At 39.9% G+C, this 26,089-nt stretch overlaps 2 protein-coding genes across 5 annotated transcripts in view; both read left to right on the top strand.

Annotated features, from left to right (window-relative positions):
- The window catches only part of dtnba (dystrobrevin, beta a), a gene marked incomplete in the record, with an annotated part of 20,992 nt that extends 15,132 nt beyond the window's left edge, over window positions 1-5,860 (top strand). The window contains 7 exon segments of the mRNA XM_034135688.1: window positions 656-752; window positions 1,038-1,058; window positions 1,306-1,459; window positions 2,885-2,974; window positions 3,907-3,954; window positions 4,852-4,881; window positions 5,112-5,860. Coding sequence (XP_033991579.1) covers window positions 656-752; window positions 1,038-1,058; window positions 1,306-1,459; window positions 2,885-2,974; window positions 3,907-3,954; window positions 4,852-4,856 — 415 coding nt within the window.
- Window positions 5,861-10,188: 4,328 nt separating this feature from the next.
- LOC117486998 (DNA (cytosine-5)-methyltransferase 3A-like) overlaps window positions 10,189-26,089 on the top strand; it is a 52,494-nt gene continuing 36,593 nt past the window's right edge. For all 4 annotated transcript variants that reach the window (XM_034135626.1, XM_034135624.1, XM_034135623.1 and 1 more), the window contains exons 1-3: window positions 10,189-10,344; window positions 14,168-14,394; window positions 20,929-21,036. In XM_034135626.1, the coding sequence (XP_033991517.1) occupies window positions 14,326-14,394; window positions 20,929-21,036 (177 nt within the window). In that variant the 5' untranslated portion in view covers window positions 10,189-10,344; window positions 14,168-14,325. The remainder of the gene's footprint in view (window positions 10,345-14,167; window positions 14,395-20,928; window positions 21,037-26,089) is intronic.

Genomic DNA, 26,089 nt, shown 5'->3' with positions numbered 1-26,089 from the left:
GTGCCAACATTTAACAAAGTAAGGAACATTTACTGTAACAAGTTGAACTCCCAGGTTTTCAAGGAGGTTAATGACCTCTCAAGACTGAAAATACTCCTAGGAGAAGGAGACAAGGCACATCCTGCTGCCCAATATGTATACACATGCCACAACCTGAGGGACAGTGAATGAGACACACACACACACACACACACACACCATTTTCTTTTTGGCCGTTCACCTACTTTGTTTTATCCACTCATTCACCTCATGTTACCATCTCAAGCAGTCTGGAGGATTGTGTGTTAGTGCCTGCCAGGAATGGGACGATGGAGCATCCTATCACTCTATTTCTCATTAAGTAGATTGTGGTGAATTTCCATTACTGCTCCGACCATGAGTGTCCTCACATAGGGTTAGTGCTCGTGGAGATCAATGCTGTTTATTTGTCTTAGTGCAAATAATGGTGTACAAAATTAAATCTGGGGATGTGAGACATGTGTAAATGTGGCCTGGAAGTCTACAATAATAGCTCTTAATGTCTTCATCTTTCTGTAATTGTGCTCCTTTTGTAACCTCAAATAATGTCAGTGTCTTGTGCCTCCTGTGGGGTTTTTGTTGCTGCCTCCCGACTCTCTGTTATGTGACAGTAATGGAGGGATGATGTGTTTTGCAGACAAAGGAAAGATGAGCTGGAGCAGAGGATGTCGTCTCTGCAAGAGAGCAGGAGGGAGCTGATGGTACAGCTCGAGGGACTGATGAAGCTGCTCAAGGTGACACACACACACACACACACACACACACACACACACACACACACACACACACACACACACACACAGGCTTTTATTTCAGCATGGTGAATTTGTCACACAGTAGAGGACAACGTTTCCGTTCTTTGTCACACCTCCCTGTTTCTGTCCTCGCAGTAACAAGCTTCACTTTTCCCTCTGCTATTTCACTCCTTAATCATTTCCAGCTCTGACTGTATCTGACCTCTCCTTTTCCATCCTTTTCCTCTCTGTTTGTTTCCGACTGCCCTTGTTGTGGCCCTGTAGGATGAGGAGCAGCGACAGGCAGTAAGTTTATCCCCCTTATGTTGGACTCGCGTGGCGTGAATGTGGGGTTCAGCCCTATTGTCTTGCAGAATGTCAAAACAAAGCTCAATTTTACAATTTTTTGGGGCATATATTAGTTGACCTTTTTCCAACTGTAACCAGAACTTAAACTGCATTGTAAAAGTGATGTCAGCTGCAAAAAAAATGACAAGTGAGATGTTTCTGGAATCCATAAAGTGTAACAACCCTTTTTAAATCTATGTTTCAGGCGCAGGCGGCTGGCTCTTCTCACGCCTCTCCTTCTCGACCGAGCCCTTCGATCGTGCGCTCTGTAGCTGCTGCGTCTCCCCACGCTCACATGTACCATCCTCAAGACTCACTCGCTGGGGTGGGCGGTGACGTACAAGAAGCTTTTGCCCAAGGTAAGTCTGGAAATTACAGCAGTGTAAAAAAACTACCATTATGTAATACTTTTAAATGGTCTTGCCCTCAAGTGACATACATATCTAATGGGGTTTGGTTTAGTTAAAGCTATTTAAGACAGAGTTCAATACTAAGTCCTCTTTAAAACACGTAGGGGAGATGTTTCTTGCAGATCGGATCCAACACGTTTTACAATTTTCTGGTCAGCTCAAAAATGTCTCTGACAAAACGTGTAGTTGTCATAACTCGAACTGGATATTTTACAAATTGGAAAATGTTCTATTTACCTGCTTCTCTTAACCCTCCTGTTGTCTTCGGGTCAAATCTGACCGATTTACTACTTTCATCAATCATAACTTTTTTGTTTTACATTCGATTGCATTAAGGCTTTATGATATCCTTCACAGTAGACATTTGAACATATAAAATGGCTGATCACCACTTTCATTGGATTTTGGATGATTTAGTCAACTTTGTAACACCCATGGTGTTCCCGGTCAAAAATGACCGTCATAAGAAAAGGAATTAGTAACCATCCGGATCAGATAAAACACACAAACACACACAAACACACATACTCTAGATGTGTTCCCCCCTTATGTGCCCATCCCCCCATGTGAATCACACCTGGCACACACACAAACACACACAAACACACACACAGACAGAACAATTTGACACATTTCCCGCTCTTATGTGCCCATCCCCCCACATGGATCACACCTGGCACACGCAATACATGTTCAGTGTCTGTTCTTTGTATATTTACTGCAGTTTTTCATGTATACCAGTAGTCTGATACAATATGTACAGTTTGAAAGGGTGTTAAATGACATTTGGTGATGATTAATGGTTTTTGTGTTAATGTAATAGCAGTTAAAACAGGACCGGTCAAATTTGACCGCGAACACCAAAGTAAGGGGGGGAAAACAAAGACAATAGGAGGGTTACAAATTACTTTTAAATTGTGAATTTCTATATTTTTTTTGTTTGCAAAGGTCTAACATGTTGGAATGTTAATGCTCATTTGTAAAACAATTGTCGAGTCGTAACTCCAGCTGTGTTCACCACATGGAGTTATAAAATTTCTGCTCAGCTCCAAACACAAATGCAACAGTTGTTTCTGACCCAGTGTTTCACATTAGTTTCCCCGTATTAACAGTTCATGGTGCGCTGCAAAAACTGCAGCCTGTAATTCAAACCACTTCACAGAATAAATGGATCAAAAGTAGCCAATTTGTCAAGGAAATCCTGTTTAACAATGTTAACATGGAACATCAATGCTTCACATTATCTCAACAATGTGTGGAAGATTTAAATTAAAGCAACAACATGTGTTAGAAATCAGAAATGTGTCCCAAATGGTTTTAAAGTTTGTAAAAAACTTTGGAGGAAGCTCTTATTTTCCCATCTTCTTGTCACAGGCCCGAGAAGGAACCTGAGGAACGATCTTCTGGTCGCAGCCGACTCCATCACCAACACCGTGTCCTCTCTGGTCAAAGAGCTGCACTCTGGTACAAGCTAACATACACAATATATAGTATCCATAGTATCTTGCAGATTCTCTTTTCACATGTTCATAGATTCGTAACAAACACCATTTCACAAATTAAGTCAAATATTGTCTTTTATGTTTCTGTCAGTTCAGTCAGACAACTCACGTGTTTCTTAATATGTTTATTAGAAGCAGCATATAGTTTGAGTTTGGCATCTAGGCTCGGGCCTCATCACTCCACAGATTTACAAAGAACATTGAGTGATGATTAGATAACTATTCCCCGAGCCTACAGGTGGAAGCTGGGGTGGAAGCTGGGGTGGAAGCTGGGGTGGAGCTGGGGTGGTGGTGGGGTGGAAGCTGGGGTGGAAGCTGGGGTGGAGCTGGGGTGGAGGTGGGGGTGGAAGCTGGGGTGGTGGTGGGGTGGAAGCTGGGGTGGAAGCTGGGGTGGAAGCTGGGGTGGAAGCTGGGGTGGAGCTGGGGTGGAGCTGGGGTGGAGCTGGGGTGGTGGTGGGGTGGTGGTGGGGTGGAAGCTGGGGTGGAAGCTGGGGTGGAGCTGGGGTGGAAGCTGGGGTGGAGCTGGGGTGGAAGCTGGGGTGGTGGTGGGGCAGGCGAGCAGCAGCAACATGAAACACAGCAGCAGGAACATGAACGTAGCAATAGCAAGTGAACACAGCAGCAGCAGCATAGCGAGGCAGAGGCAGGAAGACCTGGCAGCTTAAATAGAGCGGCATGTTTAGGAGAATGTGTTTGGTTAGTTGTAAGAGGGACGAGGTGCGTCACATGTTAATGTATCATTGGTGCTCGAGTTGACTGCCTGAACTAGCTCGCAGGCTTCGCCCCATTTTGGTCAAGAGTTACTTGTAAATGTTTTTATCTGGGAAAAGATTGACATTTTGCCCTTACACATGTTCATTTGTTGACTTTTCTTTTAATTCTCTTTCCGAGCAGATGATGTTCGGGAGGAAGAGGAGAGATTGCTGAATGGGAAGGACAGAGGTAAGATATTATCTCAATTTAGATTTTCACATTAAATTATTTCCCCCCTCTTTACTCACTCTCCTTGCTTACAAACTTTACACTAACATGATCATTTCAATGCTGAGTCTTTGCAATGGGACGAACACGGGTTCAAAAAAGCTGGTAAATGTGATTAGCTGATATAAATCACATTATATTCTCCCTGATTCATTTTTTGTATGTAAGTTACATTTTCTCAGTCCTCTTTCTCACATGACGAGAACATTTCCTTAAGTAACACATGGACAAAAAACACTGAAATTGACACATTTTAGGAGTAAATAATAATACTGCATTGATTGCAGATACAGCTTTTAGGTAGAACATATCAGCTAGCGAACGTTTAACAAAATAAAATGAGGTTTTGCTCAGAAGTGAAATGCTTTTGTACGTGCAGCTTCTCCTGCATGACTTCCTGTGTCTGTGCCCTCATGCGCATTCTCCATTAGACACCACTTATTCTCCAGGTGCTCTCTCGCTTCATTAACACGCCGTCTCATTAGCCATCCTTTATGGAGAGGACCGCCTGCGGAGACGGGGCGCTGCAACTACTTCCTGGTTCCCCGAGTCCAGACTTAACACTTATTAGAAGCTAACCTGCAGTACTAACCCGCCGACCCCGAACAGCCAGACGGACTGCAGGCCAGGTTTCAGCCCCCTGTTCAACACAGTTAAGTCATAACGTTTAAAGAGAAATACTGTTAGACTGTTCACTATTGAGTTTTCTCTCTGGAGCTACTCGGTTTGTGTAGCACCTGCCAAGCACAGTCTTGTTTTATGGTCTGGTTCTTTTTACAGTTTCTGGCAGAGACCTGTAGCACTTGATTGAGCACCGCACAAACATTTGCTGACAAACTTTCTTTCTCTCTTTAGCAGGTTAAAATGATCGCAGGACAAACAAAAACAGTAAGTGATTCTGTGTAATCAATTTGCAAAAACAAAACAGAAAACGGTTGTTATCACCTTTTGATATGCTGTGAATGTGTTTTATAGTGATGCTAACTTTTTTTGAGGTTTAAAAAAGCCTAACTCTAAAGCTAGCTTATATAAATTGGTTAATTTCTACAAAAATCAAATATAACTACAACATATTATCATGAACCAGAGATATAACGCGCTAATGCCTCTCTCCTCAGGCAGACTGACGTTTGATCACGGCCAAAGAAGACTCACCCTGCTGGGATTATTATATATCATCATATATTTATCGTTAGCCAATGGGGAATAGAGCTCCTCTGCCAATCAACCAATCACGATGCTGGACACCAAACGACCGCTGGGTCCCTACTGATGTATAGCTGTGATTCTGTGTGTGTGTGTCATGTCACTGTGGTTTTAACTTTTTGTTTGATTTGATCGTGCATAGCTAAACAAGGAGTCTGGAACCTGCTGATTTGTACTGTAGCCTGTGTGTGTGTGTGCTCTGCGTTTTTCGAGGGTCAAGTAAGTGAAGAAAAGATGTTACGGAAATTTGTGAAGGATAAAAAAAAAAACTGGAAAGTTTCAGGATGGAAATACAGGATGTAAAGAGAAGTGGTAAAAAGACGAGAAGTGTGTAGTAATGTTTTACGTTTCGGCACTGTGTGCTTAGTATTTATTGCTTTGATTTGAGTTTAGACATGTAGTCTTTCAGTTTGAGTGTTTATGTGTATGGTCCTGCTGAGATGATAAGCTTTAACGGGACGCTTCCTGCTGAAGGCTGAAAGCTAAGGTCCCGCTCTTGTTACCTGGCAGATTAGTGCCATGGTGCTGATATGACAGCAGCTCAGGTTGTGCTGGCCTCTCTGTGTAACTCGGTACTGCAGTGGGACTACAGTCGAGGAGGTGTGTGTGTGTGTGTGTGTGTGTGTGTGTGTGTGTGTGTGTGTGTGTGTGTGTGTGTGTGTGTGTGTGTGTGTGTGTGTGTGTGTGTGTGTGTGTGTGTGTGTGTGTGTGTGTGTGTGTGTGTGTGTGTGTGTGTGTGTGTGTGTGTGTGTGTGTGTGTGTGTGTGTGTGTGTGTGTGTGTGTGTGTGTGTGTGTGTGTGTGTGTGTGTGTGTGTGTGTGTAGGATAAAAAAAAACATTTGCTGCAACAGTGTAGCAATAGAGTAGCAAAATGGGTGGAGAAGTGGGCTCTGGAAGTATTCATGCCCCTTTTTTAAAAATAAATATTCTTTTAAAAAGTCAGTGTAGCCCAACCTGGTTATTAAGGGTCACATGGTGATGACAGAAATAAGTGAAAAATAAATGGACTCAATATCTTTCTTGAATTGGTTAAAAAAACTCATATCCACATAATTTGCTTATGTGACCAATTATTTATTGCATTTTGATTGAAGAAATAATGTATACAGACACAGTTCCCAACACCAGGAAGAGAAGAGGAAAGAAAAACTGACAGAAATCGTGATCCTTAGAAAAAAAATCATGTTTTTTTTAATCCAATCTTGCATGCGAAATGTCTCTTTACACCACTGTGGAAAAAAGAAATACGACATTGTTGTAATCAGAGACAAAACAGCGTAGCCTTCTTTAGAAATTGACTCATTCAACTCAATTCACGCTCTCCTATTGGACATTTCTGCAATGCTCCTTGGAAGTCAAGTACAAGACTTCTCTCATGTCTTTAATGTAAGTACAAACATTTTTGACTGTTTGTGAGTTTGACGTATGCGTTAACCTTTTAAAGTGCCCCTTATCAAACATTATCTCACAAGAGTTTATTCAATTTGCTTTCCAAACGCTGCCTGTCCAAAATGACTCTTCACACTTTGCTACTCTTCGATTCAGGCTTTATGTAAAATGCAGGGGATTGTGGGAGTCGTAGTTCTCCATGGATGTTAAACTATAACCAGCAGCCCAAGAATATTTTCTGATATCTGTATGATAATTAAAGATTACCCAAAGTGACTTACTGAGCTTGAATCATGTCAGGTAGATATGTTTTTAGCATTACACGGCTTTGATTTGGAAGCTGTAGGTAACTGTTGTACATTTTAAAATCAGTTTTTAGTTGGACATTATATTTTTTAGAGACTTCACCAGCCCTTCATATTGTTTGACTGACAGCTTGCATGTGTGATGAATGATGAATACCTGAATGAGCTTTTGTTTCTGTCTGAATGTGTGAACCAAGATTGACAGGGCAGACGAGTCCTGGCATGAAATTGTAAACACCTTCAGCTCTGAACCTGCCTGAGCTGACACTGTGAGTGAAGAGTGTGTAATAAAAAAATATTTAAAGTCAAACTCTTGTGTTTTGTTGTCCTTGTGACTGTCGGTCCTAATCCCCCAGGACACAAAAGGCTTGGCAGCGACATAACAACACAGGTATGTGATGTGTCCAAAAACCTTTCCACAATTTTCCTAGAGCTCTTTCATGACCTCAACTTTCGGATTTGCTCATGTTTGTGAACAGTGTTGCAATAACTGATCAAATAAACCTGTGAAATAAGTTGGAAACAACACTCTGCTGTATTCCTGGAAAGTGACCCATTTGTAAAATTCCTTGACTCGTGTCATCTGGAATACAGCATTTCTGAACCCAATGCTTTTGCAACAACTCCGAAACCAACGTTAACTCTGGAGGCGAGTACTTGATAAATATGATAGTATTTAAGCTGATTTTTAGAAGAAGAAGACCTGCATTCAAAATCTTAAGTTAAAGTATATAGTTAAAGCAGCAAGGTGTACTATGTATCAGAATTACTCATGCTAAAGAGCCCTATTAGTGTGTTAAAGCACAGCATTGAATACTGATGCATTTGTGTGAAAAACATTTTATTGTTCACGTTTAAAATATTTTCAACAACTATGTATGATGTTAACATAATCGAATGTATAATGCATCACATTTAATGAACTCATAATGTAGTAATTGACCTAAATAAGTAAAAAAGTACAACAGTTACACCTGAAATGTTGAAAAGAATGGTAATATTAAAGTACAAGTAGGATTTGAACTTGAGTGTAGTACTTGGTTAAATGTACTTAGTTAATTGTACCAGTATAGCAAACGAAATGTCATCATGTGTACCCAAACTGACCACAAACATCAGAGCCAAAACCAAGCCAATGTTTTTCATCTTCATAACCCAGTTCCTATAAATAAACACCCACTTTCTCTCCGCTATGTAAGACTGTTTTACCTTTTCCCTGATTCAGTGTCCTTATTAGTATGGATGACCAGTTCTCACTTTTCCCGTGTGTGTGTGTGTGTGTGTGTGTGTGTGTGTGTGTGTGTGTGTGTTCAACTGAATAAAGCTCATTGAGGTTGTCTGTTGTTGGTGACCTCATTGACTGCTATAAATAACCCCCCAACAACAGTGCAGTTATGACCCTGTTTATTAGGGATCTTAACACTTTCAGAGGTCAAACTGAGTTTAATCTTCTGCTCTGAAGCAAAAATCAACGGTTTATAATGCAATTAAAGTCAATTTTATTTCATTGACAATAGTTCAAAGTCAGTATTAATAATAAACAGCACTTTTAAGTCATTTTTTAAGGGTTAAAGTAAAAAAATATCTTGTTTAATCTTAATAAATGCTTGGATTTGCTTATATATAACTTACACATACAGTGAGCGTATTAGATCCTCTATGACAAGATATGGACTCATTTATTAAAGGAAGTAAATAATAAACACATTTACCAATTATGTAAACAAAGGTTGCATCCCTAGTAAGAATTACTTTATGTGTCTATTTCTCCAAAAATTGGTAAACAGAGAAAGACCACACACATTTCGAAATCTTTTACAACTACACCTAGTAGTGTTTAAAGGGACAGCAAACCTTCAAATCAAATACATACCGGTACTGTATGTTTTCATCTAAATTGTTTTCGTATGTGTTGCAGAGTTTTATAGATATCAGCTACAATATAAAGGATCTAGATAGCACTCAGCTTGTGGGTCGCAAAAAGAATAACACACTTAAAAATGTCAACAGCAGTCTCTTTTTTTCCAAAAATCATGACCCGGTCACTCAAGACCCCTCTGATCCGTTTTTCAGGGTGTCCGCGGGGTCCTAAAAAGTATTAAAAGTTGATAAATCAATTTAGTGAAAATTAACGCTATTAAAAAGTATTAAACGGCATTTTCCAAGGTATTACATTTTGTAGCTTGTTTTCAATAAGTATATAAATTGTCCAAAGAGGTTGTATTCTACAGTCTGCCTGAATGTAATCATTGCGTAGGTGTGTAGTGTGATTCTGTGTAGTTTATTTATGCCATCCCGTTGGATTTGACGTCATCTGAACAGGACATCGCACGCTCACTGCTTGATAGCGCGCGAAGGTCCGTTTACGCCGGTTGTTAAACAACATCGTTATGGGGAAATGCAAGTTTGCGTCCAAATGGTTGGAAGATAAGGAGGAAGGACAATCAATACTGTATATAGTAAATGTGAGGTAAGGTGTGTCGCCAATGTAACCGGTTAAAACTCCAAGTGGCGATGAGGTCTTAAAATGTATGGAAAGGGTCTTAAAAAAGGTCTTAAAAGGTATTACATTTGACTTCAGGATTCCTGCATATACCCTGTTATACTTCATTTACTGCTTTTCCTATGTTTCTGTGCAGTTAGAGGAGAGCAGGTTTCAACGTGTTGCAGCATGATGCAGCTTCACCTGTTGAGGAACATGCAGAGAGGGGAGTTATAGAAAGAATCCACCAAGCAAGAACATGGGTAAATGTGTTGCCCTTTTGGGTTATAAGTGTGGAAAACACGTTTTCTGGAGTTATTGCTTATCCAAAGCAAAGGTTGAAAAGAACAGGGCTGATTTGTGATATTGGGCTTTATTAATAAAACGGACGTAACTGTTTGTTTGTAGTCCAAACTCTCTCTAACATAGTATTCACCAACTATTTTGTTATCATCAAGAAAAACTAATTCTGCATTTTAAAAACTAATTATGGCACTTTTTTAGATTTTTTAGATGTATCTTTCTCTCTTGAACAGCTCAGATAGAAAACAGGTAACATCAGTGTGCTTAAGATTCAGAGAAAACCTGTGACAAAGTCAGTGTATGCTGCTGAACGTGAACTACTTTAAAGGTTGACTTAAGTTATGTTTATTTTTGGAAAATGATTGTACTTCTGATCCACCTGTCTTCACATGCATGTACGTGCACGTGCGTGCTGTAGATGTAGACTTTAGGACCTCGCGGAAACTCTCCGGTGCGGCAGCCTCTGCGGCTCGTGAGAGAGAGCAGGCCGGTTGGAGAGAGAGAGAGAGCAGGCGGGGAGCGCTAGCAGCAGCGGGGAGAGAAGACCCGGTAGAGCGCGAGGAGGGAGAGAGAGAGAGAGAGTGAGCGAGAGAGATCGAGCGAGAAAGAGAGGAGAGAGAGAGCGACGACCGTCAGGGTCCGCGTGCCTAACGGACGGACGACACGGTAAATATAAACATTACATTTTGGCTCGTGAAGTGAATCAGTGATGTCCTAAAGTCATCGCTCGTGCGTTCCGGAGCCAGACCCTTGGTTCCGTTTTAGCAGCTGATGTGCGCGTGAAGACGGTTCGTGCACGAGTGAACTTGGTGAGTTCTTTTTATGTACGGTGTGCGGAAAATCACGGCACCGGACAATCGTTATACAACGAGTGTGTGTGTGTCCGGTGGATCGTGCACCCCGCCTCCAGGCACCGGCAGGTAACGTTAAACCGGTGCGCGCGGTCCTCCTCTCGCACCAGATGCAGACAGACACATCAGCGCGCGCTACCGTCGCCTCCGCGGACTGGTGGGCACGCGCCTGAGGTTAACGAGTGCATTCGGTCTGAGATGCGCCCCCGTATGTGTTTTTTACCTGACCCAGAAACGTTTACCGTCGACACACACTCAGACACGTGTCCCCCACCAGCTGCCCCCCCACCGGGGTTATCTGCCGGTTCTGAGAGGTCGTCCGGTAAAGGCCGCGTGAGGTCGCTCCCAATATTAATTGTCATAAGGCTGGACCTGGACTACGTCAAACTTGCAGACAAACTATGATACTTCCTGCGTAGACTTTCAAAATAAAAGTCTCAGTCTACACTGCGGTACACACAGATCTGTTTGCTGATTGTGTAATCAAAATATTTTAAGCAGTTTGATCAAATAGGTATCCAAGAAATGATTGTTAAACATTTAACAAGTTTCAATGTTATAGAAGTGCTTGATAAATAGTCCCCAACTTTCAATGTTATAGAAGTGATTGATAAAACCCTCAAGGGAGCTAAAGATTATTTAAACTAATAATTATATTTTGATGTGTAGCATATCAGACAGTATTCTTGTTTTATCTCACTAAAAGCCCAAATATTAATATTTGAAAAGCTCTAACTGGTTTAAAATATTACTTAAACAATTAGTCATCAAACAATAGTTGTGGGGGATTCATATTGTAAGGTCGCCTTACAATGAATAAAATAGATAACCTAAAATTAATTGGATTATTTGTTGTGATCAATTGTTTAGGAGTTAATTTGAGTCCATGTCGTCTGAATTATTTCTGTAGATTTTAGGGACTTTTGCAAAGTTTACACGTTCAACAAAATCTAACAGGATGGGTATTGTTTCTGCTGATCCCAATGATTTCACACATTAATTTCACCACTTTTATGCCATCAACAATTCAATAAATAGACAAATAAAGGATTCAGTATTTGTGGAGAAAGATTAGAAATGTGCCTGGGGACATTTCAGAAAACATACCGTGCAATACTTTCTGATCTGAAGTTGGAAAGTAAGAGTTTGTATTAAAAAAACACCTGTATACATGTATCTATATCATAATAAACATATTTTTATAATGAAGTCTCAAGTAATAATATCCCGCTCTGTAAAAGAAACCCGATAATTAGTTAATTAAATAAGACAATAAATCAAATGAAAAATGTAATGCTTTTATTTTGAAAAACAAACCACCTACTTCTTTGTGTCACCACTGCCTTACTGTCATTACCTTGATTCACCTCTAAAGCGTTTTCTCTGCGCAATCATTTCCCCTCCCACCAGCACAGGCTTCTGCTCGGGCCTTTCTCCATGGTCTAATTTAAACCACTGCTGCATGACGACTCAATCAATTTACATCTGTGTGTTTAGACTCACTATAGGAGAGAGAGGTATCTGGGTGACCTACATACGCAGAACTTGGAGGAATTGGTTTTCCTGCAGGGTGTAGGGTTGATACTGTACACCCATTTCTGCAAAGTTTACACCCCTGTATGTCTTTCCTCTGGTAACCCTGGCTCGCTGCCTGTTGTTTTAACAGTAGGTGATGTAAGGCCACAGCATGGGGAGTGACATACTGTACAATACATGTTGAGGAAAGCCAGACTTATTGGCTGCACTCACACTGTGCTCACATCCAAATCACTGCTGAGATCCAAGTTTTCTTTTGAGGCACATGCAAACACAGCTTTTTAAACTCCTTTTGTGTTTTAATTGTGATCTGTTTATGTTTTATGTCCACTTAACCGATTATGTTGGAGCAAGAACAAAAGTGTAGTCAATGTTTAAAGTTGTTAAAGGGTTCAAGATGGTGGAAGGAGCTCCCCATTGATATCAGGACAGCAGAAAGTAAACACATCTTCTGCCCCAGACTGAAAACCCACCTGTTTTGAATGTGCCTTGGCCATCAAACCCAACACATTTGAAGCAATTATATATCTGCATTGTTCTACTTGTTAAGCTAGGGACCTGTTGCACGCATTTCACAAATGCATCGCTATGTTACCTGTCTGTTTTGAATATCTGTTGTAGAAATAAGAGAGACTACCCTTATAAAGGATTCAGAAAGGGTTTCTAATTAGGTTATGAATTAGGTTGTACACACTTTATTAATCATTAAGAACCATTTATAAACCAGTTCTAACATAGTTTTCATACGTCAACACAGGCTCACTGTTTGGCAAGATGATTAAGCCTTATATTGGCTACTTAGCGAGAATCAACTCAGTGAGCAACATATACCAAGGATGCTGGCTGATGAAGAAGATGAAGTAAGCTAAGTAGCCAATATAAGGCTTAGCTGTACAGATAAATGTGGGCTCACTATTTTGCAAGATGACTAAGCATCTGGTCAGACGATCAGCTGTGCGGCGTCATCACAAACAGACGTCGCTTCACGTGACGCTCCGGAGGAAACGACGTCCCATTGCTCTTAAAACTAATTTCCCTGCTTCTCGTGGTTTCCTTGCATCTCTCCATGCTTCCCTGGTGGGAGGGACTAGTCACAGGGAAACGACGCAAGTGAGGGACGCAAGGAATCCATTTAACCAAAGTGAGATGCACCTATTGGCTACTTAGCGAGAATCAACTCAGTGAGCAACAGATACCAAGGATGCTGGCTGATGACAAAGACGAAGTAAGCTAAGTAGCCAATATAAGGCTTAGCAGTACAGATAAATGTGGGCTCACTATTTGGCAAGATGACTAAGCCTTATATTGGCTACTTAGCGAGAGTCAACTCGGTAAACAACAGATACCAAGGATGCTGGCTGATGATGAAGTAAGCTAAGTAGCCAATATAAGGCTTAGCAGTACAGAGGAATGTGGGCTCACTATTTGGCAAGCAACCGGTCACAGTTTCCCTGTTTATCTCATGTCTTATAAAAGCTTATTAATGATTTGTAAAGTGTTCACAACCTAATTAATAAATGAATTACAAACACTTTATAAGGGTAGTCTTATTGTAAAGTGGTACCGAAAAAGGACTATTATTGGTATTACTGGTTGCAGCCCTCAACGAGTAACAATGGGCAATTGCTTAGCCCAAAATAAAATCTGTTGTGATTTAAATGGCCCAAAACAAGATTTAAAAAAAAAAGCTTCAATTTGATTTCCCCCTGTTTATAAAGTAATTAAAAACAAATCTGCGTCCTGTTTGAGGGAATTTAATTAGATTTTGGAAATGTTTACTACCCGCAGCCCTTTTATCTAATGATATGGGACAGTTTTATCCGGCCACATCCATCACACACTCTGACAGCCATGTTGAAAGCCGCCCTGATCCCTGCAGATTCCTTTGAGGACACCTGTGCGTATGTGTGTGTGTGCATAAATGTGTGTTAACCCATGAAATTGAATATTTTCTGCTCTGCATGTGCAGGGGTCCATCCATCAAGTACATTTCATAGAGACCTTGATAGCCTTATCCTCGAGGCTTTTTACTTAAACTTGACACATTTCCTTTTACAGTAGATCCACTATTTACATGCTGTATGTGTTTTATTTCTCTTTAGGAAAGGGGGACGACTGAGAGAACCAGTGATCGTCCAACAGATAGAAAGACGGACAAATTGAATGAAGCTGCTCTTGGTGCTTCTGAAGGACCCTCCCATGTTTTGATTTGCTCTATTTTCTACTTTCCAAACGTGGTTTCACCGATCCTCTCTCAGCCATGCCGTCCAACAGTCCTGCAGCCGCCGAGCCGCCCGAGACCCCAGAGAACGACACAAACATTGATGTGGTGAGAGAGAGAGTTTATTATTAATGTACAGTGGGAAGTAATGTATCACTACAGCTGCGAGCACAAGTACTTCTACAACTAATGGAGAAGGTTATTTACTTGAGTGATGTATGGTGTCAGGATGGTGCCAACACAATGGCATCTATTTACATCAAAGCACTCACAGCACTAAAACAATTAATGTCACGGCAGGAATAAAAATACTCATTAGCATAAATATATGTAGGGGTTAAGTTAGGGCCATGAATGTACATGTGTATTAAGTACCATACATCAATTGCATACGAACATCTGTTGTTTTTATTCAGAAGGCTTTATCTAGTTTCTAAACTAAAATGTACAGAAAATACCTGTCATCCTTAAACAGAATTACGATTAAAAAGGCACATTTAATAACAAATTATTTATTTCTTTTTGAAATGTGCTAGTTTTAAAATGACTAGCTATTGATTTATTAAAAATAAAACACAAAAAACACTAATCATTTCCTCATTTGCACTCTCAAAACCCTATACAATGTTATAACAAGTATTCAAAGTTAAAGGGTACCTATCATGCAAAATGCACTTTTTGATGTTTTTTATACATAAATATGTGTCCCAGGTGTGTCAGGGAACTCACGCAGCGTCAGAAAATAAAACCCTCTCTCCTCCGTACCCAAATCTCTAAAAACGGGGCTACAACGGAACTGATCCAGATTTGCGTCCGATATGACGTAATATCTGAAATGTGGACCCACGGCCCTATCAGAAAGTTGCTATCAGAAACAATGCCCAACTGTTTTGGACGTAATATGGTCAGTGTTTACATTAGCATCGCTAACACTCAGAGCTAACCTGTACTGGAGAGCATGTGTCTGAAGAAGCAGGAAATAAAAAGGAACTCACCTTGTGGTATAACCGGCAAGAGAGAAAGCCTTTGAGCTCCATACTGTTTCAGAAATAATCCTTGATAATCCATGATATGGCGTTTCATCACGGCAGTATTTAGTTTAGACAGTAGCTGCCGGGTCCCGCATGAGCTCAGCCCCCTCCTTTTTTTATTTTTGATCAATTCTTTTTTATTTTAAAGCTTTATACCCCAAATCAGCACTTTTGAAACAGGAAGTGAAATAGAGGGATATGAGGCATGGCTAGAATGGGTGATCTGTTTGGTGTTTTGAGCAAAACACTTCATAGACATGTTTTTTTATATATTTTTTATATATCTGAGACCGATGCTATTTCCTAAAAATAGCATGATAGGTGACCTTTAAAGTAGTCTAGCCATTCAAGAAAAAAAGCCCAACAAATATTCTTAAACTGAGATTTTCATACATGTTGTACAGTTGCGTAGATTGCACAGAAGATAATATACTGTTGAGTCGTTTCGATTGTGGCTCATAATAAACTTGTTATTCTGTAACATCATCCATCAAATAGTTTTGCATTAAATATAAAACATGTCCCTTTGTGCATAGGGTTGTAAATGGAAGTGGATTATTGGGATTTAAGCCTTTGCAGACCATTTACATGCACAAAAACCTATACAACACAATACAGAGTAAAGGGAAAACTCAAAAGAGCATAATAGGTCCTACTATCTCAGCTTGTTCTGCTGTCACTACCATTACTTATATGACTGTTGTTGTTGCTCCTTCTCGTATATCATATTACTACTACAGCTATTTTAAAGCCACATATATTATTACAACCTCTAGCACATTTACTACAGCTATCATTACCTCCACTACTGCTTTATCTGGCAGTTGAGAGATTTCTTTAGCCAACACACACAGAGAAGCTGGCAAAGAACAATGTGTCTGTGTGTGTGTGTCTATAATAGTTAAACTAAGAGTTATTTATTTACATTCACACCCGGATTTTCTGCATTCTACACATTCACGCGACCATATGCAGGTGAGACGAGAGCAGGGTTTCTTTTACACACAAATGAGCACACACACATTAAATGGTCTGACATACACTGAGTGAAAAAGGGCTCCTTTCATTTCCCCGAGCCCAGGGCAGCCTTAATAAATCTGTGAGAAGTTTGAAGTTGATTCTATGGTGCTGCTATATAAAGAGCCGCCTTACTTCCACATTCACACGCCTGGCAAACAGCCAACAAGTACAAAGTTTCCCTTTAAAGATTTTTTTCTTGTTTTTTTAACTTCCTGTGACTGAACTCTCAAACAGTAAAAAAAAAAAAAAGCCTGAAGAGAGTCAGAGGGTGTGTTTGAAACTGCTTGATAACAAACTATTCACACATGGTACGACGTCCAATTGAGTATGTAGTGTTCCAACTTCATAACATGTTGATTTCGTCTATCTGAGAGATCTTGGGATGTTTACTACATTAGCAAGAATCTTTGCTCATGAGATGTGAGCCTACTGAACTCAAACACCCCAAAATGTACTGCTCTTTAGACTTTAGATAGCTAAAATAATTGATGCTTGTATATAATAATTACGATGATGGTGAGTGACGTTAAGCTGAGGGAGCTCACATTAGTTACCTTCCTACAACTCTCTGAAAATGCTAATAACTTTGCTGTCAGTGCGTATAGCTATAAGAGCTGATCTTTAAGAAGATTAAAATATGTAAGTCAATGATGATCATTGGCATAGAAAAGCGCCAGTTTTGAAGCAAATATCTGCATGTTCCAATTTGTAATACATGCAAATAGAACAGGAGCACTTAGATGCTATTTGCTTGGCAGCGATGTTAGCAACGCATTTTGCTTTTAGAATTACAAGGTGTCTCTTACTGTGTTTTAGTGTATTGGTGTAGGTTTAGCAGCTGTAAAAGCTACACAATCCTTTTGTGACCCCTGCCCCCAGTATCCTGACAGAGAGTATGACGTTGTTTATACCAACTCTGAAACACAAGAAGCCGTAGTTGTTGTTGTTGTTGTATATTTGACTATTATTTCTTCTAAATCGCGTCAGTATTATTACAATAACCAGGGGAGGATGGCGCTAAAGAATGATCAATTTGTCGTTTAACTGTCACTCCATAATTGTTTGAATTTGATCAAATCAGAGCATTAAATGCAGATGGATGTGTACAATTATTATTATTTTAGCAAAAAGTGACATCTTCCGTGCTACTTACTGTATGTGTTTAATTGTCGTGTATTTGTATGGCTGCGAGCAACATTTGAAGTGTAGTATTTGTTTTGTTGACAACCTTATCCATTATTGATGAGTTGAGTGGTGGATTCAAAGTGAGAAACAGAGAGCAAAGGTGGAGGGAGACACAGGAAACAGGAGTGAGACGGAGCGAGGATGAGGAGGAGAGAAAGAGGACGAGCTGTCTGCTGCTCGCCTGGTTTGCAGTCTGGTTGCCTAGCAACTGCAGCAGCCTGAAATAACCTGCAGAGACAGAAATAGACCAAAGATGTTCGGACAGATTGGCCAGTGAGCGTTTGTTTGTGTGGACATTTGTTCTTGTAGGGATTTTGTATTTAGTGGTTTTACAACTCTGTTGGTTTATATTTTACCTTTGGTACAATTTGTTTTTGCTTGTAATTCGTTTTTATTTTTGTGTAAACATTGTCACACCCTGGTCAACAAATCAAACAAACATCAACAATACAAATAATAATAGTAAAACCACTAGTACTTCTTTACTACTACTACTTCTACTACTGCTTCTACTACTGCTTCTACTACTGCTTATATTACTACTTCTACTACTACTACTACAACTACTGCTTCTACTACAACTACTATTACTACTACTACTACAACAACTACTATTACTACTACTTATACTTCTACTACTGCTTCTACTACAACTTCTACTACTACAACTACTGCTTAGAACTACTACTACTGCTACTACTACTGCTTCTACTACTGCTTCTACTACTGCTTCTATTACTACTGCTTCTACTACTGCTACTACTACTACAACTACTGCTTAGAACTACTACTACTACTGCTATTACTACTGCTTCTACTACTGCTACTACTACTACTGCTTCTACTACTGCTTCTACTACTGCTTCTATTACTACTGCTTCTACTACTGCTTCTACTACTGCTACTACTACTACTGCTTCTACTACAACTTCTACTACTACAACTACTGCTTAGAACTACTACTACTGCTATTACTACTGCTTCTACTACTGCTACTACTACTACTGATTCTACTACTGCTTCTACTACTGCTACTACTACTACTGCTTCTACTACTGCTATTACTACTGCTTCTACTACTGCTACTACTACTACTACTACTTCTACTGCTTCTACTACTGCTTCTATTACTACTACTTCTACTACTGCTTCTACTACTGCTTCTATTACTACTTCTACTACTGCTTCTACTACAACTTATACTACTACAACTACTGCTTAGAACTACTACTACTACTATTACTACTACTACAACTGCTGCTTCTACTACTACTACTACTAATAATAATAATAATGATAAGAGCGTATAGCATAGATATCCGAATTAGGGTCGGGCGGCAAGTTAAAGCCGTACAAATATTTGTATATGGTGTACACTTATATCGATTTTTAAGGGTGGATTATTCAAGTTCTTTTAATGCACCCATCCACAGCAGAACATTGATTCGTTTTCTGCCGCTCCTCTTTGATTTTTCTCAACAATCGTGGGGTTTATACTGTAGTGAAAACACTGATTATGGAAACGTATCTCATACAACCCTCCTTTAAAATAATTGCACAATCCCTTTAAAGTGATGTTTATATCTCTTAATAGCCTCCTAATGTTTTCACATACATGAATCCACATTTGTTTTGTAACTGCTGTCCAAATTAACATCAGATGATAAGACACAGAATATATATATAGAATATGAGATAGACTCCTAATTTTCTAGATTTATTTTTTAAACTATCCACTCTTAGTACATAATTGACTCCCTTTCCGTTGTTATTATGTGTTTGTAAATGTAGTGTGCGTCGTGACTCAGGCATATGGACAAAACACCAGGCAGTCGAGGCTCAGGGCCCATTACCCCGTTCTAACTGGTTGCTATGCTGATCGTCAGGGAAGTGACATCCAAATGTTTAGTCAGCATGGTGCCCGGTCGGAGACAGTTGCTAAGCAGTTTCTTTCACCTTAGCAACCACTCCACTGTCACCGCAATACTGGGTCCATCAGAGAGAGAGGAAGACATTAATGGGAACACAATACCTCACTCTGAGTTCAGACCGATGACGAAATGATTATAGCATAAAAGACAGTAGAGAAAAGCGGATGTTATTATAATATTAAACATGACAGGCTCTCCTTTTACAGTATACATACAACAAAAGAGTGCACTGTATCTTACAGTCATTAAAACATGTGAAGTGGCGCTGTTAGGAAACATAAACAAAGTAGAAGTAGTGGAAGCAGCTCAGTTTTAGGGCCTTGTCTGAATGTGTACAGATATATTTAAAGAGGCCCTATACTGCTTTTTGGGGCTTTTCCTTTCCTGTAGTTTGTTTATATAGGTTTAAATGTAAATGTATGTAAATGGTCTGCAATACACTGTAAAATTACACCGATGCTATTCTAATCTCTGCTGTATCGAACCACTTTGTCTCTGCTGTGATACGAGCAAAGGAACAAACTGCTGAGACAAGTTTATTTAGGTTCACTTAAGCAATCGATACAAGGCCGCGCAGGAAAAAGGTATTATGTCATCAAGGTTTTCACTGGACCGCAAATAATGATCTAAATTGAATGTCTTTGTTTTTTTCATCATAACTCAGCTGAATCTTGAGATCTAAGTTTAACATACTGTTTTTAAAATGGTCATCGGTTCATCTTCTTAGAGTAGACTTCCTTCCTGTGAATGCACAGATTACAAGTACTGACACAACAACATGCAGTTAGCATCTAACCAGGAAATGCAAAAAGGAGCAGTAAAGTACAGTGTAAAGTATAATATATTCTAAGTATTGAAATATGACAGATAAAATGAGGTTAAGTATGTTCAGTATGAACGGTATTTACGGTTATAAACATTAGTATACAAAATTGAATTCACTATAACTAAAACCACCAGACTCAGGGACAGTTTCATCCCACAGGCCATAAGACTGTTAAACACCTGCACTTTTGAAGCAACATCCACAACATTAATCTGGCTGCAATTTAGAAATTGTTTATCTAATATATGATATTCAATCACTAGCATATAGACTCTTATTGCACTATTCCACTTTTTTTTACTATTTTTCTTTTTGTATTTACTTACACAATTTTTTCTGTTTTATTATGTTGCACTGTTGGAGGAGCCTGTGACCTAAGATTTTCATCGTCATAACTACACTGTAGCTATGTACGCATGACCAATAAAAGCCTTGAACCTTGAACCTTTAGAGCTAGGTCACTAGACAAGGTAATTTGTCTTTCTAAAAAAATATTATATGCTACAATATGTTTTAATTGCATCCTGTTTTTCAGTAACTGCTTGTTATCCACATCTCCCTGAATCATGACTTAATTGACACCAATTATAGCTTCATACAGTCTTTGGATTGGCTCAGTGTTTGACGATGCTTCTCTGTAATTGTCCAGATTGAAGATGGAGCAGACCATGACAGTCCAGAGGAGGGGACGCCAGCGAGTCCCCGCACCAAGCGCAGAGTGGGTCGTCCCGGCAGGAAACGCAAACAGCTGCTTCCTGTGAGTACTGTAATTACAGGCTTTCGTTGGCCTTTTTTTATCCTCCACACAGAGTGATTGATCACCTTATTCACCTATACAACCCCCCCCCCCCCCGCCTCCCCTGAAAAGATATGTAAAGCATGCAACACTCTGCTTCACATTATGGTTTCACACCTGCAAGCTGCTTCAGTGGCAGTTAGCCCAGCTTTTATTAATAACACATCAATCTGAGAACACACTTACTGCAATAATTGTCACATATGAGTGTGTTGAAAGAGCACTTGACATCTCGCAGCAGCTTTTCTCTGCTTTTACGTGGTACATTGTGACTTGTTTTCTTTTTACCAGCAGTATATTTTAGTTTAAGGGATTCCCTCTGCATTGACTGTTTTGCAGAGCTTTACAGTCAATGCATATTCTCTCTTTTTAACATGTAGGCTTCATTTCCATATCATTTTGTCATCTTTTTCACTTATCTGTCTGGCACCGTTCCCCACATTTATCGTATAAAGTTCCTGCTGTTTCCACTTTGCTTTAAGAGGATTTTAAAGAGGGTTTTAAGATAAGATTTATTAGAATTAATTTAATAAGACTCTGGCCATATATTTTTGATTGGTTATCATAACATTGTGATCTTTAAAATAATGGCTTATGCTCAGAATGTGGCACATTAAGCAAGCAACACTCTGAGAGGATTAAAATATGTAAGTCAAATGTATTTGGAAAATAAAACAAAGGATGCCAGAAAAATTAACCTCCACCGCTGAAATTAGTTCAAATGTAACCGTACATACTTTTTTTGTATTTGTATTGGGGCTAGCATTTAGAAAACATGTTTTGGGAGACCTTGACTCACGAAAGAATGATATCTTTAATTTGTGCAATGCTTTGATTGATCACTGGTCATTACGTTTGAGCAAATGTTGAAATTGGGGACTGTAACTTTCAGACGAGGTAAAAGCGACTTTTGGGTTTTAAACTGGCAACCTTCCAGTCACCTTTCAGCCAGCAGCAATAATCTGAGTGAGCTGCGTTATTACAGTAATGACACAAATAATTGTTCACTCTCCGTGACCTCAGGTCTCTGCCAGCTCCTCTCCTCCATGTTTCTTTCTCTATTCATCCTCTTATCGCTCACCTTGTGTGTGTGTGTGTGTGTGTGTGTGTGTGTGTGTGTGTGTGTGTGTGTGTGTGTGTGTGTGTGTGTGTGTGTGTGTGTGTGTGTGTGTGTGTGTGTGTGTGTGTGTGTGTGTGTGTGTGTGTGTGTGTGTGTGTGTGTGTGTGTGTGTGTGTGTGTGTGTGTGTGTGTGTGTGTGTGTGTGTGTGTGTGTGGGGCATAGTGTTTTTGTTCTGACTGAACTCTGTGGTCGAATCAGCAAGTCAATATAGCTGATCAAACAACCCTGGACAGAAAGGTATACCGAGTGAACTGTAGTGAGTTATCTACTGTGTATGTGTGTGTGTGTGCATGTGTGTGTGTGCTTTCATGTATGCAGGAGAGCATGTCTGATCATGCTTTGATGTCTGAGCTCTGACAAGGCTGGCAGGATAAATGCTGGTCCTGTCACACACGCACACACACGCACATGGACATATACAGTAACACACACATGGCTGCAGATAAAACACACATGGTTCATGCAACCAAAGGTCTGCATGTTATAGAAATTAGTGTTTGTTCTGCACTTCTAGTAGCACCATCAATCATAGTACTACATGTAGCAGTAGTTATGTTAGTAGTATTAGAAAACTTTTTGAGGATTATTAATGGTATTAGTAACAGTACTACATTAGTATTATTAATTATTAGGTGAAATAAGAGTTGTTATGGTAAAATATTAGCCCTAGTTATAGTAGCAAGAGAGTGGTGCAGGGATGACGTATTTACCCGGAAATAAGCTGCGCATGGGTTCCCTCGACAAAAAAGCAATGGGATTTCTCCTTAGGATTTTGGAAAATAGCTCGAAATAAGGTCTGTGGAAAACGAACCTGTTTGATAAATGCACATTTTGTTCAGCCGGATAATATCCACATGTCTACCCTACTTTTATCATTTTCTAATCATAAATCTAATCGCCAGAAGCAAAATGCTAACGTTATGCTATAAACGAACTACAGCCGAGTACAGCAGCACAACTTCAACGTCACGCCAACTTAAGATCGATATTCAAGAATACAGATTTCACATTGTACAAGTTGAAGCGTTTGTTTGAACAGTTTGCAGGAGGCAGGTACTTGCTTTCAAGCAGAACAGGGCAAACAAACTTAGAGAGAGTGTTTACGTGTTCGGCGTAATGACGTACAGCGTCCTCCACAACTTCTGTAGTCCTATTCAGCCACTTGTTAACAACCATCGTTTTTCAGACACGTAAACTCTTCAGAAATCACCAGTGGGGTCTCTGCTGATGTATTTAATGTCGTAGAACAAAACGTGATCCGTCTCTTCAATGTGTCTCAACCACAGACCTTATTTCCAGCTATTTTCCAAAATCCTATGGAGAAATCCCATTGGCTCTGAGACGAGGGAACCGGTAGTGGTAAAATGCGAACTCACTTCCTGGTTTTAGGACTCGTCACTGCACCACTCTATTGGTACCAGTACAATGACGGTGTTACTAGCTGGAGTTGTAAAAAAGTAGTAGAAGTGGAAAAAGTAGTACAGCATAGTAGGAATAAGGATTGTACAAAGACACTATAATCTGTATTTTTGTCTGTTCAACCAACTTAATTATCTGTCTCTCTCTCTTTTATGTTTGTTTTATGAACTTTCTGAACCCAACCTCCCCTTAAACTGGGCGATCAGAAACTCAATTTTCCGTGAAACCTATGGCTGACACACACACACACACACACACACACCCACACACACACACACACACACACATACATACACACACACACACACACACACACACACACACACACACACATACACACACACACACACACACACACACACTCCCACACACACATACAGCGGATTGTATGGAGGAATAGAGCCATTGTGTGGAGCTGACAGTGACACCAATAGCAGCGATGGAGTGAGCCTTTCTTTCTCTGATTCACCTTCCTCTCAAGAAAACACACACACACACACACACACACATACACACACACACACACACACACACACACACACACTCACCTGTGTACACATACATGGATAAGTGGTTTAGCTTCATGGCCCCTAAACGATTTCAAGCTTCCATCCTTTTACCTTACACGCTCTTTGCTTCTTATTCTTTCTGGCAGAATTTTTTGACAGTAGGTGTCGGTAACTTCCTTCGCTTCAATTGTGTGTGTGTGTGTGTGTGTGTGTGTGTGTGTGTGTGTGTGTGTGTGTGTGTGTGTGTGTGTGTGTGTGTGTGTGTGTGTGTGTGTGTGTGTGTGTGTGTGTGTGTGTGTGTGTGTGTGTGTGTGTGTGTGTGTGTGTGTGTGTGTGTGTGTGTGTGTGTGTGTGTGTGTGTGTGTGTGTGTGTGTGTGTGTGTGTGTGTGTGTGTGTGTGTGTGTGTGTGTGTGTGTGTTACAGTAGGATTTAAGAGATATTTTGCCAACTTTCCCAACATTTATGTTATGGCTTTACATAAAAATCCCCTCTTAGCAACAGTCACCTTTTGTATGCACCCTAATAGCTAGATTTTATCCACAGTAAAGCTGAACTATAATTACTGGAACCGCCATGTGAAACCTGAGATCTTAGGCATGACTTGACATTTGATGATGGCTTTTCTGAAGCTCAATCTGGTTTCTTTTGGTGTTTTCCGTTTTGCTCCCAAACCACCGAGGTCATAGAAACATGCTGGGATCTGTGTCTGTGTTTCCAGAGTATGTACAAAAGTGTCTGGTAGAAAAAATGTAGTTAAGAGACTTTTTTTTTTAACAACTAACATTGCCAGTAACCCATTTTGTGTTGTTGTTTGGTATTTACTAGTTTAAACATATTCTACTATGTTAAAATAACACTGATACAACCAACTTTCTGACACATTTTGTAAAGGTCATAGAGTGCCACAGTGACGCGTCCTAAAACCCGGAAGTAAGCTTCTTCCGGTTCCCTCGACAAAAAAGCAAGCAATTTCTCCATAGGATTTTGGAAAATAGCTCGAAATAAGGACCATATGATCTCGAATCATAAATCTATCGATCATAAATCTATCGATTAGATTTATGATTTGAAAATGATAAAAGTAGGGTAGACATGTGGAGATTATCCGACTGAACAAAACGTGATCCGTCTCTTAAATGTGTGTCAACCACAGACCTTATTTCAACCTATTTTCCATTTTTACTGAGAGAAATAAGATTTGATCTTATGTCTTTTTAAGATAGCCTACAATGAATGGTGTCTAGCTTTTGCTCTAAATGAAATGTCTGAGCAGAAGTAAACATCTTTTGAATGATTATTGCAGCTCCCTGATCCTAATTGGACACTTAATTTGTGTTTTAACTTAAGGCAGGTTTGCTCTGAAGTAGTTGGCGGCTGTTTATGAGAGAAGTATGTTGTCTGTTAAATCTGACTGATTAGTGCAATTTACGTCAAACAGTTCTCACTTACACTTACTCTTCATACAAATGTTTGTTTGTTTATTCCTGTAGTTATAGTTACATGTAAACTCAACCAGCAATCCTCAAACACTGGATATATATTTATACTCTCATATTTTCTTCATCCTTTCTTCTGTTTTACACACAGCTACCCTGGGCTGGGGTCAAATATACACACCGCTTTATACTATTCTCTAACATATTAAATTGAGAAAATAATCAGCAAATTCATTATTAATGAAAAATATATATTATAATCAGGGGTGCACATCACTTTTTTGCCCTGGTTCTCAAAGGAGCACCTGGAGATGTTGCTTGGTGTGCATCCTTAAAATGAAATAAACCGTACCTTTTGAGGGGTTCTTGACTTTATGAACGGGGGGGGGGGGGGGAGGTGCGCTAGTGAGCACGCTCATGAACTGTTCGCCGGAGCCTCGCAGCGGGGTTACTGTGCGGAGTGCATAAAGCAGACCCTTCACGCGATAGCGAGGGATCGCAGATGCCGTCGTGTTCGCGGAAGGATAC

The sequence above is a fragment of the Trematomus bernacchii genome, unplaced genomic scaffold, assembly GCF_902827165.1.
Source record: "Trematomus bernacchii unplaced genomic scaffold, fTreBer1.1, whole genome shotgun sequence".
NCBI classification, from domain to species: Eukaryota; Metazoa; Chordata; class Actinopteri; order Perciformes; family Nototheniidae; genus Trematomus; species Trematomus bernacchii.
The sequence above is the reverse complement of the archived record's forward strand: the minus strand, read 5'-3'. Positions and strand labels throughout refer to the sequence as shown.